Source organism: Hyperolius riggenbachi, chromosome 2 (genome assembly GCF_040937935.1).
Source record: "Hyperolius riggenbachi isolate aHypRig1 chromosome 2, aHypRig1.pri, whole genome shotgun sequence".
NCBI classification, from domain to species: Eukaryota; Metazoa; Chordata; class Amphibia; order Anura; family Hyperoliidae; genus Hyperolius; species Hyperolius riggenbachi.
In genome coordinates this window covers 486180767-486196724 of record NC_090647.1, presented here as the reverse complement: position 1 = coordinate 486196724, position 15958 = coordinate 486180767, and the positions used below count along the sequence as shown (strand labels likewise).

Below are 15958 nucleotides of genomic sequence, written 5' to 3'. Positions count from 1 at the left end.
ACACAAGTATCTCGCAGTTTCAGGCACTATGGTTCCAGTAAAAAGTAAGGCCCCGTTCACATCACAGAACGCAGGCGCGTTCCGTTCAGAACACAACGCACAGGAACGCACGTCATATGCGTCTGTGCGTTGCATGGCTTTGATTTGCTAGGAAACGCGTGCAGCATGCATTCCCGGACCGCACAGGTCCGGAACGCATGCAGTGTGAACATCAGACAGTGCACTCTATGCACTGTCTGATGTCGTGCGTGTCGGCCTCCCGCACACGTTCCCGTAACGCGGATGGGAACGCGTGCAATGTGAACGGGGCCTTAAAGTGGTAACCAGGCGCTCAAAGCATTTCAAACATCCATTTGGATTGCTCTCGGGATCTTACTATTTGGAGACCTCCTGGCCTATGTATAGGATAATCAGGTGGTGGAGCTTTGCATTGAGGGATGCATCCCTATACTTCTGCTGCCAGGGAGTTTCATTTTTTTTTATAGAATATATTTGGGTTCCTTTGGCTGCTTCTGAGAATAGGTTTGAATAGTGAATACAGGGAAGATCAGATTAATAACGGGGAACAATAAGATTTGGGAACTGGTTTGTCTTGATCATGGCATTAACCCTTTAGCAGCTAATTTTAGAGGCATGCAAGTGCTCCAATACAATTTAAGCACCTGTTTTCTTATTTGCTACATTTGTCTGCTTCTAATAAGTACTGCTGAGTAATGTGCATTTATGGCCACTTGTCACTAGGGGGCAGTGTGAGACAGTAACAGAGGACTTCTGCTTTCAGTTTCTATATGTTCTGCTAGTAGAGAGAGATCAAAGCTTTCCAAGAATTTTCTGCTCAACAAGTTCTGCTGGCTGAGGTCAAAAGCAGTGCACTTATCTCAAATGAGATAACTATTGAAGTTGCTAATGGCTTAAAAGCCAGTTATATTAACAAAAAGTCTTTGCAACACAGAGGGTTTTGTGGGCACAAAAACATGGCTTCTTAGGGACCTCTAAAATGTGCATTTAACTGATGGGCCTTTACACTTGTGCATGGACAGCGTTTTGGCACGGTTGAGGGGTAGTAAAGTGAATGTTACTTGCAGACTTGTGTTACTTGTGGAAACCGCATGTCTGCATAGGACCCCAGTGGTAATGTGGTGGTCTTCTGGAGTGAACTGTGGTGTTGAGTTACGAGAGCAGCTAAACACCTGGTTTAATTGCCTCACTGCCACAGTCAGCTTGTGACCAACTGGAAAACCGCATTTCTATAATCACCCAAGTAAATGAATGCTTGGAGGGAAGCTCAAAAGTTCAGCAAGCCAAGGCAGTTATTCCTGCCAAGGCATATGGTATTTACTAGCGGTTTATTGTAATAGTTGCTTCACCTGTGCAGTCTTTGTGGAACTGATTTGCGTGCTTTATGTTAATTGTATTCTTTCTATAGATCTCATGACGATTTAACACAATTTTTACTGTGCCTTGGATAGAAGTGCCAGCCAAGATAGTCAGGTGACATGGAATGGCAATAGAACCCCTGACAGCCTTATGCACGGTACAAACCATGCAATTTACAGTCAGATCGAAGGGTCGAATCAATGTCCATCAGGTCCGATCAGATTTCTGATACTTTTTCCATTTACTTCTGTTCAAAATCGATCGGAAACCTGATCAGACCGGTCAGAAAATAATAAATTCGAAAAGTGAATTGTAAGGAATAGCGGAGATACCGCAGCGCGGGCAAGCGGCAGGGCGGCTATCTCCGCGTTCCAGCCGGCGGCCTCTTCCGTGCAGCAACATGTCACTGGTTCGCCTGGTCCTTCTGGTGCACACAGATGGAGAGCTACGCGCTCGCGCGCGCACCAGGCGACAGGACCTTTATGCCAGCAGAAGTGGAATCGGCTGATCAGGCCGATCAGCTGATCCCAGCTGGACTCCGGATTGGCTGAGTGGCTGGGGCGGCGCTGCGGAGCGCTGCAAGTATATATAGGACTTGCTTGTCAGTTGCAGGTTGTCTGCCGTTGCGAATACTCACGTGTGAGCACTCACACTTCAGTCAGATCTTACAGTGTGTTAGAACCAGCTGGAGCTGGGAATTCACACTTAGTCATATTCCGCTTTAGCCTCTATTGTATTATTGTACTGTTATACTCTAGACTAGTTCCCAGGTGTTGAGACCAAGGACCTCACACCTAAGACTAGGATATTGCTATACTATTACCTGTTATGATCCCTGGCTTTCCTGACCACTCTCCTGCTTACTGATTCGGTACCTTGCCTGTCTGTCTACCTTTTGCCAACCTTGCCTGTACCCGGATACCGTCTTCTGTCTCTGTACTTTATCTACTTGTGTGTTGCCGACCTGGCCTGTCTGAACCTTCTGGCTGTCACTCGTCCCTTGGGTGAGCAGCCTCACTGTACTCCTTGCGACACCAGCTCTCTAGGTGTCCATTAGCTGTAAAGGCTACCTGCTCCGCAGTAAGACCTCCCTACAGTCCAGTCAGTGGACTCTACCCCATAGGAGTCCACTGGCTGCAGTACAGTCTGATTCCCAGCCCATCAGGAAATCCTTGGCTGCAGTACAGTCTCCATCTCCTCCTCTTAAAAGAGGTTAGTTTCTACACAGTCAAGAGGCCACCTGCACCTCAGGGGTCCACTGGCTGCGGTGCAGTCCAAATCCCTGCTCTTCAGGGAATCCTTGGCTGCAGTAGTGTCTGTATCTCCTGCTCCTCGGGAGATAACCTTTCTTACTGTTGCACCAAACACTCACACTACTTTAGGTGTCCTGTGTCAAGCTATACTTGTATTAATGGTGATTCTGCAGATCACAATATAATCAGGTATAACATCTGTATTACTGGCATTACTGCAGATCATCAATAATCAGATATACTCTGTGTGCTGACACCATTCGTTACATCAATCTGATGGGAAATTGCATGGTGTGTACAAGGCACTAGCCACTATGGTCAGTCTATTGTCCTTTACCCATTGATGATAAATTAAGGAGTAACTCTCTACTTAAGTACAAAATCATTTCGAGGAACAATAGAATGGTTGGGCTATGCCTGGGAGATGTTTCTCAAGGTGCCCATTAACGGTACAATTTTTTTTTCACCAAATGCGATCTTATGAAGCGATTTTTACGATCATATTGTATAGAAATGTTGCCGTTTATGAAGGCAACCGATAAGGAATGATTCTTTGGTCGATTGCTAAATAGGATAAAATCGATCAGAAAGTTGTATTTTATGATCGAATTTGAAGAAAGAATCGTTCAGTAAATGTTAACAATTGATAATTGCCTCCTGATTAGTTACGATCGTTTAAATTGCATCGAAAGATTGCATTTAGTGAAAAATTGTACCGTTAATGAGCACCTTAACCTTGATAACATAACAGAGTAGAAGCTCATCCTGAATTAATGGGCCAAGGCACACTCCATTTTATGGGGAGGAAGAGTTTGCTTTTGTGATCTTTTGACAATCAAGCGAGGGTAAAAGATGTTTAATTATAAATTGAAGTTAATAAATAACTCTGCGGATATACCGTTACGTTTATACAGTATATTGTGAATTAAAAAAAACCTGCAACCTGTGATTTCTCTTCTGTATCGTTAGGTGTGTGACTCAAAAAGCCAAAAGCTCAGCAGGACAACCAGGCAATAGGCATTGTTTATAAGTGATATGAAGATGGCAGCCTCTGTATTCCTCACTTTCAATTACCGTATATACTCGCAAGCAAGCCGACCCGCATGTAAGCCGACCCCCCCACTTTTACCCCAAAAAACAGGAAAAAATGATTGACCCTCATGTAAGCCGGGGGTAGGAAACGCTGGCCGCGTGATCCCCCCAGTATGTCCCAGTATAGCTAGTATAGTGCCCAGTATAGGTAGGTTGTGCTCAGTATAGCAAGTAAAATGCCCCAGTATAGCTAGAATAGTGCTCAGTATAGCTAGTATAGTGCTCAGTATAGCTAGTATAGTGCTCAGTATAGCTAGTATAGTGCTCAGTATAGCTAGTATAGTGCTCATTATAGCTAGTGAAGTGCCCCAGTTTAGCTAGTATAGTGCTCAGTATAGGTAGGTAGTACTCAGTATAGCTAGTAAAATGCCCCAGTATAGCTAGTATAGTGCTCAGTATAGCTAGTATAGTGCTCAGTATAGCTAGTATAGTGCTCAGTATAGCTAGTATAGTGCTCAGTATAGCTAGTATAGTGCTCAGTATAGCTAGTATAGTGCTCAGTATAGCTAGTATAGTGCTCAGTATAGCTAGTGAAGTGCCCCAGTTTAGTTAGTATAGTGCCCCCAGTATAGCTAGTATAGTGCCCCCAGTATAGCTAGTATAGTGCCCCCAGTATAGCTAGTATAGTGCCCCCAGTATAGCTAGTATAGTGCCCCCAGTATAGCTAGTATAGTGCCCCCAGTATAGCTAGTATAGTGCCCCCAGTATAGCTAGTATAGTGCCCCCAGTATAGCTAGTATAGTGCCCCATTATAGCTAGTATAGTGCCCCCAGTATAGCTAGTATAGTGCCCCCAGTATAGCTAGTATAGTGCCCCCAATATAGCTAGTATAGTGCCCCCAGTATAGCTAGTATAGTGCCCCCAGTATAGCTAGTATAGTGCTCCCAGTATAGCTAGTATAGTGCCCCCAGTATAGCTAGTATAGTGCCCCCAGTATAGCTAGTATAGTGCCCCATATAGCTAGCATAATGCCCCAGTATGGGTGGGTAGGTGCTGTCCCTCCCCGCTCCCCCTGCGGCCGCCGCTGCTGCTATTACCTCAGGCGGCGCCGCTTCCTCTATCCCCGTCCTCCTCCGGTAGTAACTCATTCACAGCAGCGCGCCTCTCGCTGCTGTGATGACGAGGAAACCATAGAGAGCGGCTTCCTGTAGCGTGATGCCGTTACTATGGGAACCGCTCTCTATGGTTTCCTGCGTCATCACAGCAGCGGGGGGCGCGCTGCTGTGAATGAGTTACCGGAGGAGGACGGGGATAGAGGCAGCGGCGCCGCCTAAGGTAATAGCAGCGGTGGCCGCGGGGGGAGCGGGGAGGGACAGCACCTATCCACCCACCCACCCACCCACACATGACTCGCAAGCAAGCCGACCCCCCAACTTTTGGCCCACTTTTGGGGGGTCAAAAATTCGGCTTGCTTGCGAGTATATACGGTAAGTTTTCACTACTGCAATAATTTTTTTTTTTTTTTTTTTTTTTTTTTTTGTATAGCGCTTTTCTCCTGTCTGACTCAAAGCACTTACGAGGCAGCCACTAAAGTGCACTCAGTAGGCAGTAGCAGTGTTAAGGAGTCTCGCCCAAAGAACTACTTACTGAATAGGTGCTGGCTTACTGAACAGGCAAAGCCGAGATTCGAACCTCCTCAGGTCTCCTGTGTCAGAGGCGGAGCCCTTAACCATTTACACTATCCAGCCACTGTAGTACCTCTGCAACCTCCAGCTCTGTGCAGATACTGACTTCTTCCAAGTCACAAACACTGGTCCGCACGACAGCCGTGGGGCCCCAGGTCTCTATTACTAGCTGGGGCCCCCAAACCACCATGCGATACCTAGAGGGAAGTGTAGGCAAGCCCTGGACTTCTCACCTCCAGGGAACTCACTCCCACCACCTCTAAACTGAATGCTATCGAGTTGAAGAAAAAAGCGGGGCACCACTCCTTTAAAAGTCCCTTTATTCTGGTGGGGGAGACAGCGGGTACATGCAGTGGGGGTATCAAGTGCCTGACAGCTGTTTCGCTGATACTGATGGTCAATGAGATGCAAATCCACATTGCGTGTACATTTATACAGTATTTGGAATGTGTGCCTATCAATCAGAAGGATTTGCATTTGGTTAAATACATTTTGCATGCAAGCTAAAACTTTTTGGGTCTCATTGACCATCTCTAGTTTGGGGCTGAGAGAGAAGGAATTATTTCTGTTGAGATCCTGCAACTACCGTGTTCTCCCCAGAATTTTTTTCCAGCTGGGTGGCATGAAAAAGTAGCCGGGTGGAGCGCAATGGAGGGAATGCAGGGCCGGCACAACTCTGCTTACAGCATAGGAGGTGGATGAGGAGGTGAGCCAATTACATCCGGGCGCTCACCAAAATTATGAAAATAAAGCCGATCGCGTACAGGAAAATAACACATGCCACACGGGAGTCCATTTTGGTTCAAAATTCCTAGATAGTACAGAGGTAGTGGTGAGTATTGCCACATACATATAATAAAATCTAATAGACTGTATATTTTTTATTAATAAACAGCTTTTCAGATCCACCGGCCTGTCCCCCCCCCCCCCCCCCCCCCCCTGCTCCCGATATAAATGTTTCCCTTGCTTCTTCTGTTAAGGAGTCCACCGTGGGGAGTGCTGCTGTTTTATTAATAAAAATATACAGTATTAGATTTTATTATATGTATGTGGCAATACTCACCACTACCTCTGCTCACCAAAATTAGCCGGGTGGAGAACACTGCACTAATATTTTGGGTTGCTGTAGCAGATGCGGCTCTGCATTGGGTATAGGACCATCTGCACTCGGGTTGTTCAGCTGTTCATGGTTTATGAGTCAGTGTCCGTCTTACCACTGTTATTTTTTTTCCTCAGTTTTGAATAGTTGTTCTTTCAATTACTACATTGTTTAGATGCACAAACATAGGACTGTGAACCTAGTTGTGCTGTGCAGGATTTTTTTTTTCCAGGCAGGGCTCACACTTATTATGGAGAACTGAACATTTTTTTGCTTGCGTTTTCACATTCAAATTTGCATTTGTATGCGACTGTTCTCATGTCGTTTTTCAGAACGGCTGATAAATATCAATGGAAATTCACGTGCAATGCACGAATTTATGCTGCAAGTAGTCGTTTTTCTTTTACGTTCTCGAACACGAACGTAAAAATGTGAATTTTAGACGTGCAATTCTCCATTGAGTTTTATTGTATGTGTGGCGAACTTGTTTTTGCACATTCTCAAAATGCATGAAAATTAAAAAAAAAATGGTGAGAACCTTGGGTTATGGTTTAATGAAAATTTGAAAGTTATATGAAAACATGAAAGTGAAGTTCTAAGTAAAGGCTTTTTTTGTAGTATTCAGACTTTTTCCACACAACTGTCACCTTGCATGTCATTTTTCTCTTACTGCAAACTGCAAGGTTCTGGTTTATCAGTTGCCGATTAGCAGAACTAATGTGTACTCTTTCCACAGGTGGTTTCCTGAAAACATGATTGTGTACCGGCCTTGACCTTCTTCTTCAGCAAGGACTTTGTTTCCCATTATGTCAAGTTCAGGGTATCCTCCTAACCAAGGAGCTTTCAGTACTGAACAGAGAAGCTACGCCACCCACCCAATCCAGTACACCTTCTCCAGCAGCAGGCACCAGCAGGTTAGTGGGGTCATTGCCTTCATGTGTATCCTGTTTCTCTGTACAAACAGTGAAAAATTAACTATTTTTATCCATCCTAAAGTTCACCAACAGGAGACGTGTCCTAAACACAGCTTGTAACTGCTACGCTGAATTTCACAGTTCAAAGAGCTTTCAGATACCTTATCCTTAGGCCGGCTCCCACTCCAGATTACAAGGTTTTTGCTATGGTTTCCTGTGTGTTTTTGTAGCAATTTGAATTTTCTAGCTTTTTTTTGTTTTTTTGTGGTTCAGATAGTAAAATTGATGCTAAATCTTTTATACTGGGATTTTCAAAGCGACCCTATCTTTTGTGTTGTAGTGCAATCGCTCTGCAAATGCTGCAGAACCTGTGATTTCTATCACTCCTGTGGGTTTGCCTACATTGATTTTTATCAGTATAGCACCAGTGATCCCAAACGCCAACTTGGCAAATTGTAAAACTGTCCTGACATATATGGGGGTCTGAGCCAAAGCAGAGAGGGTCATCTCACTTGTGTGGCCACAGCGCTGCACAGTGCTCTCCATGTTCCCCAACACTTCCACCTACACAGCCGAATTTATGGCACCTAGATGTGGGCACTAAGTATTTGACTGCCCAGCACCCACACTCAGGAAATACCTATTTCTGATTGACTACCCAGACTCCGTACTATGTCTCTCTGACTGACTAGCACCCAGACTCTGTACTATGTCTCTCTGACTAGCACCCAGACTCTGTACTACGTCTCTCTAACTGACCAGCATCCAGACTCTACTACATCTCTCTGATTGACCAGCACCCAGTCTTGGCACTACATCTTTCTGATTGACCAGCACCCAGACTTGGCACTACATCTTTCTGACTTACAGCACCCAGACACAGGCACTATGTCTTTCTGACTAGCAAGCACCAAGACTCTAAAGTGCATCTTTTTGATTTGCCAGCACCTAGATTGGAGCACTATGTCTTTCTGATTTACCAGCATCCAGTTTGGAGCACTACATCCTTCTGATTCACCAGCATCCAGACTCTGGCACCATGTCTTTCTGATTTACCAGACTAAGGGCTGGTGCACACCGAGCGGCCTTTTCAGCGTTTCTGCAGCCGCTTGCGGCTGCGGATGCACTTGGTCACTGTATCTCAATGGGGTGGTACACACCAGAGCGGGAGGCGTTTTGCAGAAACGAAAAAATGCCGGGGGGTGAGGCATTTTTTGGATTTCGGAGGCGTTTCTGCCTCAATGTTAAGTATAGGAAAAACGCAAACCGCTCTGAAAAACGCCTGTTCAGAGCGGTTTTGCCGGCGTTTTTGTTACAGAAGCTGTTCAGTAACAGCTTTACTGTAACAATATATGAAATGTACTATACTGAAATCCGCTGCAGCAATCCGCAAAACGCTATCAAATCGCCATAGAAAAATAAGAAAAAACGTTTCAAAATCTGCTAGCATTTTGCGGATCTGCTAGCGGGTTTTGGTGTGCACCAGGCCTTATACTTTTTCAGGCTTTTTGTAGATGGCGCTTAATGAATGATGCCTGTAGTTTTTAATCAGCCTTTTTTATAGGGCAGATGAGGCTTTCTTTTGATGCAATGTATTGACAGATATAAATCTTTTTTTTTTTTTTTTTTTTTTTTTTTTTTTTGTATATGATATTGAAAAAAAAATGTTTTTGGGGTTATTGTTAAAGCAATATATACACTGACATCCATGGTAATTTTTTTTATTTTCTAGGATACTAAGATGCAAATTATATTTTTAGTATTTTGAGGGATTTTAACGGCTGAAATCCCAAACCCCACTGCAGGTTTGTTTACATCATGATGACCATAATCTTTTTGTTCATGTTACTGGAGTCCTCTTGATTTCTAGTTCTTCTCACTAGGATCCCGCTATTATTCTAACCATAGGTAATGTCTTCATTGCACGTGAGAACAGTGTCTGCTCTTAAAGGACACATGTCGTGAGAGGGATATGGAGGCTGCCATATTTATTTCCTTTTAAACAATACCAGTTGCCTGGCAGCCCTGCTGATGTATTTCCAAAAAGAGAGCAAAACGAATTGATTAGGAGCACCAAACACAGGATAAGTTGGTGTGCCACGATCGCAGTCTCAGTGTCTGTAGAGACCCTCAGTACTGGAAATCAGGTAATGGATCGGCACCACTCAGGTAGAGTATTGTATTAAAGCTCATTTATTGCATCAGAAAATTGCTTAAGCAATGACAGACGCTGTTTCGGGCAGAGCCCTTTCTCAAATTGCAATTTGAGAAAGGGCTCTGCCCGAAACATTGTCTTTCATTGCTTAAGCCATTTTCTGATGTAATAAAAGAGCTTTAATACAATACTCTACCTGAGTGGTGCCGATCCATTACCGGATTTCCAAAAAGAGAAACACCGAGAGCTCAATATAGTGTAGTATGTATTGGGTTTGATGGATAGTGTAAGTTAATTTATACTCACAAACCAGGGTTACCCAATAGGCAACCACTGTATAGGCAGGTGGGGAGATTAAGACCTGTCCCCACTCAGGATTAAGAAGTTGCTCTCTGTAGACTGGAAAGAAGGGGGTATATCACCCCTCCACCTGGGGTGGACACAGGTATCGCAGGAATTGAACAGAGGCGCCAACAGGATGAAATATGCTAAAAACTTTGTAAATTGACAGTTTCATGTCTGCTTTGAGGAGGTAAGTCCACCACTGCCTCCTCAGCATTTTTAAAGGTTTAGATTTATTAACCACCCTGGCGTTCAATTTCCCCAGGATTTCCATGCAAAAAGTGTATTTTTTTTAATCTTGAATTCAATACAGGTTATTGTATTGAATTCAATAAAAAAAAAAAAATTCTGCAAGATGTTCATGATGCTGTGTGACCCTGGTGTCATCACCAGCCTGCCAGGTTTGCAGGTGCCTCTGACCCCCCCACCGACTGACTGTGGCCCGGGTGTCCCTGGCCCGGGGACTCCTTCTGTGTGTGTGGGGGGATCCCCCTTCTATTCGGGCTGGTGGAGGACTGTGGGGAACCCCCTTCTGTGGGGGGGGGGGGTGTCCCCTTCTATGGGGGGGATGTCCCCTTCTATGGGGGCTGTGGGTGGCCTCTCCCTCCTCTTCCCGAGGTCAGGAGCCCTGATCTACTCACGTGAGGGCTTTCTCCTGCGGCGGAAGCGGCGCACTTCCTCCTCCATCGCGAAGTCTTATGTTCTCTGTAATTACAGTTCCAAGGCTTGGTGACGTCACCGAGCCTCATAACGGCAGAGACCGGGACTTCGGCGATGGAAGAGGAGGGTGTCCATCGCAGCCAGCGCAGGAGAAAGCCCTCGGGTGAGTAGATCAGGGCTCCTGACTCCTGCCTGGGGGGGGGATGGGGATCGGGAGGGGGGAAGAGGAGGGAGAGGCCACCCACAGCCCGCATAGAAGGGGACCCCCCCCCCCACAGAAATGGGATCCCCGCAGGCCACCACCAACCCACACAGAAGGGGGAGGCCACGACCACCCCCCATAGATGGGGACACCCCCCACAAAAGGGGTATCCCCGCTGGCCACCACCAGCCCGCATAGAAGGGGGATCTCACACACACACACACACACACACACACACACACGGCCCCGGCCAGCCTGAACAGAAGGGGGACATTCCCCCCCCCCCCCCCCCCCGCACGGAAGAGGCACCCGGCCACACGCCCGCAGAGAAAGGGGAATCCCGCACGCAGCCAGCACATTCTCTGCCCCGCTGGCTGCACAGGGTGGCTGGGTGCTAGTTCTGCATGCTGGGGGTAGCACAGATCGCTAACCACAGCGTGCTGACAGGCATCCAGCCATCCTGGGGAATCCCTCTGATCAGTAAAAAGTGCAGCGGGTGGTGCAGAGAAACAGGAAATCTCCCTGTCGGCATGGACGAGCTCAGCTCGTCATTACCGCTTTTTGCATGTTTTTCCTGGACGAACTCAGCTCGTCCATACCGCCAGGGAGGCTACTATACTCAAAAAAAAAAAAAACTGTTGCATACATCAACAAGTGTCTTGCTGTATGCTCCATCCCCCTATTCCCTGATGAAGCGGGGCCACACCTGTGAACCGTGTTGCAACTGTTTTTTGGAGTATATTAATAAATCTGAACCTTTGTTAATTGACCGTTTCATGTCTGCTTTGAGGAGGTAAGTCCACCATTTCCTCCTCAGCAATTTTAAAGTTTTTAGCATATTTTATCCTGTTGACTGCTGATGTATTTGGCTGCAAGAGTGTCTTAATCGCACCAGAAACAAGCATGCAGCTACTCTTGTCTGATCTGACAATGTCAGAAACCCCTGATCTGCTGCATGCTTGTTCAGGGTCTATGGCTAAAAGGAACTACAGCACAGCCAGGCAACTGGTATTGCTTAAGAGGGTTATCGGGCTTGTCCCTCGGCGCAGCTCTCCCCGCAGCCGTTCGCCTCCCCTGCCTCCCGGTCTGCGGTAGTGACGTCCGGCCGACCTGCACGAGCGACGCTGTCAATCACCGCCACGTGGACCAGAGCGGACTGCGCAGGTGGAGGCAGAGGTGGCGAACGGCTGCAGGGAGAGCTGCGGTGAGGAACATGCTGTGAGCTTGGGGCTGGACAAAGCCCTGGGTAAGGAGCCCTTATTTTACTTATAGAAGCCTGTTAACTCCTTTAAAGAGGACCTGACTCAGAATGTCCTCTCGGCTCTAAAAGATGCGCAACAGCATAACCTTTTTTTTTCGTTTAACAAAAGGTGTTTATTGAGTAATAAAATACACATTGCAATCAAAGATGAACATGAGGACAAATATTACATAAGTAGATATAGTATTATATGTCACATAAAGATCAGTATCAAAAGACAGAGCGAACATTTTAGAAAAATGAAACCACAATGTTTTATAAGAGATCCTTAGTCAAACATACAAGTCAAGCATGTGAGTTATCCAACCATCTAGCCCACGCTTGAGAACATTTTTGGGGGCAACCTCTGTTTTTATATACCAGGTGTTTAAAGTGGACCCAAATTAAAAATACAAGATTTCAGAAATAAAATCTATTTTCTAAATTATAATAATAGCAGCCTTTTTTCAGCTGCATGATGACAAATATAAAATATTTTACATTTATTGGAGGAACCCCTCCCTTCCTTTCAAATTGCCGGGATTTTTCCGGCAAACTGGTGGAGTAGATGGTGTCTGGCAATGGAGGAATTGCTAATGGCTGCCCCCAGTATAACCCTAGCTATGAAAAGAGAAGGGTGAAAAGCATGCACTGAAATGATTATAGGTTTGAAGGAGTGTTTATCTCTGTATGTGTCAGAGTGGTGCAACTAAATATTAAAAAAAATGTTTGGTTTGGGTCCGCTTTAAAGGGCAACATCCTGCTTACTCTAGTCTTCCGGTCTTCTATAGAAAGAGGAGTTGGGATAGCCAGCGAAAGGCAACACATTGTTTTGCAGCAAATAGAGTTAGCATAATAACCTTTAAAGAAAAAACATATCTCTGTTACAGCTGATACAAATCCTAAAATCTTCACCGTTTCTACTTCCTGTTTCATGGAAGCAGGCATATTGTGAACATCTAGTGCTTTCAAATGAACGTATCTGCCATCACTACCATTGCAGTCATGTGATGCGGGAAAAATCAAATTACAAATAGTGATTAGACACAAATGTGGGGTAATTTAAACAGGCTAAACTCTGTAAATATATACAGGGTGCATTTCTCTCTGTTTTCCTTCTGTACTTTGCAAGAGTTCAGGTCCACTTTAAAAGGAAATAAATATGGCTGCCTCCATATTCCTCTCACTACAGGTGACCTTTAACAGAGCTTTGTTGCTGTACTATGCATTGGACTCTCATATCATCACATGCATCCTGAATAGTTTCCTGCTATCGCCCTAAACATAGCTCTACATTATTGGTGCATTTCTTGTCAGTAATGCTATTCTTCATATGGAATGTTCACTCTTTGTGAAGTTCTGTTACCTTTTTATACTCCTGTTGAAATAATGGTCATTAAAGTGCATTGCTGGTTGTACTGGAGGCTGGAGGTTACTGGAGTGATTCATTAGCGTGAAGTTTGTCCTTTCTTCCTAGTTGCTGGGTAGAGGGGTGTTGTGTTGGCAAGATGTATTCAGCCTGCTGTTCCGTCTTTCTGCTTTAGTGCTCATCAGAGCCTGCTACGAGTGAGCTCGCTGGTTCTGATTCCAGCCATGTTGTGTAACGGTGATTTATTTAACGAACACTATTGTCTTGGGATACAGCAGCTGTTTGGAGTACAATTCTGAGCAAATACAGATAAGGTCAAATATAGCATTCTGATGTTCTTGCTTTTAAAACTGAAGCTTCTATGCCTAGAAATTAACTCTTTCAGGCAGCAAAATAAAACGAGTAAACAGCCTGGTTATTAATGTTTTGCACTGTAAAAACACCTGTTAATCTCATCATGTCACATATCGCCTCGGGTACACTTTAATGTGGCCATACACTTTTTTTTTTTTTTTTTCAATCATTTGATTGAATCTGCTAGAAATCAGTGCCTCAAACAATACCTAATAAATTGTTAGACAAAATCGATTTTTATCCGTCTTTTTGGACTGGAGGGAAAAAAAGGCTTGATTAGTGGCAGGTCAGTTGCACGGCACGAGTGGGGGCTGATTTTGAGTAACACAGTGTACGCAATGGAGCTTACACTCAACTTTCAGCCACCGCACTGCCTGTTGCTTCTCTCCATATTGGTCAGTCTCTTATGTTGTTGTGTGACAGACTCCCCAGCAGAGTAGAGCTACAGAAGTACGCCGATTGTGACCTAAGGGCCTGAGCCCACTGCTGCGGTTATAAAACCGCATAGAAATGCATGCGTTCTAAACTTATTTAAAAACCGCTTTTAAAAGTGTTTGAATGTGTTTTAGCTCGTTAAAACGCATTTCAAAACGCTTTAAAAAATGCATGTATTTTTATAAACGCAGCAGTGGGCTCAGGCCCTAAGCAGTTTTTAAATGCAGTCAGATTACCCAGTTTAGTTACAGAGAACCAGATACGCTTGGATTTTTAGTGAGGGCAAAAAATTATCCAAAAACAAACCGTCAACTAAAAAATATCTGCTGAAGTTTAAGGAATAACTGTAAATATGAACATAAAACAAAGTGATAACACTGGAAAAAACATTTTGCATTCATTCTCGCTAAAGAATCGGACAAATACCAGAAGCCAGGTAGCCAAGATGCTGAAAATTACAGCTAGTGACTATCATTTGATTTTGTCTCTAATTATCAATAGAGCTGGCGGGTAAACCTTTCCTGCTGGCTTGGCTGCTGGATTGTACAAACTGGCTCCGGAGTTATAATATATAACTGGACTAAAAGCATTTGGCTTTGTGTAAGGGATGTAGTAATAGCCTTTCATAACTGCACTGTGACAGCATTTTCATTAAATAAATGAAAACGTACCTGCTAATGTCCCCCTTGTTGCTGTACCCCCTGTGTATGAAAGCCGTGTCTGAGTGGAGACAAAATGGACTCCGCCCCATTCACTCACTACATGCATTAAAGCAAAGGTACAATCGCCACATGCTGTGCCTAAAATGAATGCTCTGCACTTCCTGTCTCTTATGGCATCAGAAAAGTGTTTTTTTTGTTTTTGTTTCTTTTGAATTTTAAAAGCCTTGCTTTCTTTTTTCCTGGGCCGTGATCACTAGTGATAAACAAAAAATTCTCACACATCCATTCAGCCAATCACATCCTGTAACTACCCATAAAGTAACTTGATCATTGACTAAAATAATAAAATTAGTCAAAAACTTCATCTGAATGTTTGTTTGTTAGGAACATTGTGCGCTCATTACTTGTGGTCACGTGATTATGCCTACAGGAAGCTGCAGACTTGTTGAGGCTGGGAGAGAAATTCAGTATTATTTTGAGTAACTTCAACCATGCAACATTTCAACTGTTCGGGCTGGAACCCACTAGATTGGGGTTTTTTTGTTTTGTTTTTTGAGCTTTCAGGGAGGTTTCCAAAACTCTAGCGATTTTTCCCTAAACGCTCAGCTAATGTTAATGGATGGGCCAAGTTCCACTGGAGCGATTGCGATTTTAGCGTTTTGCATTAGCGTTTCTGCAATTTAAAGTATAACCAACGCTGGCATAATCACTTGTCAAAACCTACACAGAGCTATTTGCTAGCGGTTTTAAATTACTGCACGCTGTAAAGAAAATGAAATTGAAAAGTCCAAACAGAATTAAAATTGCAAATCGCTACAAAATCGCTGGCAAAAAGCTTACACTTTTTAAAATCGCGACCAAAATCGCCAGAAAACGCACATGAAATTGCTTAAGCGCTAGCGATTTGTATCGGGTTCCAGGCCTCCCTGTGGTGTTCTGCCATGAATAGATTACACACATCCTGGGTTGAAGGGCTGCTCATTGTTAGTCTTGAAGTTCAGAAAAAAAACATATAAACAAACTTGAGTAATTCTTAATTAAAAGCATAATAATGTTTGAAAGCGACTATATAGAATTAAAAAAAAAAATCAAAAAAAAATCAGCGTATTCTCTGGACATCTATGGGTAAGGATTACTTGAGGCGCTGTTGCCCACAAAAGTACTTGGCAAACACTAGCT

At 44.3% G+C, this 15958-nt stretch overlaps 1 protein-coding gene across 11 annotated transcripts in view; it reads left to right on the top strand.

Annotated features, from left to right (window-relative positions):
* NCOR1 (nuclear receptor corepressor 1) overlaps window positions 1-15958 on the top strand; it is a 262192-nt gene that overhangs the window by 51895 nt on the left and 194339 nt on the right. For all 11 annotated transcript variants that reach the window (XM_068270355.1, XM_068270349.1, XM_068270351.1 and 8 more), the window contains exon 2: window positions 7183-7360. In XM_068270355.1, the coding sequence (XP_068126456.1) occupies window positions 7253-7360 (108 nt within the window). In that variant the 5' untranslated portion in view covers window positions 7183-7252. The remainder of the gene's footprint in view (window positions 1-7182; window positions 7361-15958) is intronic.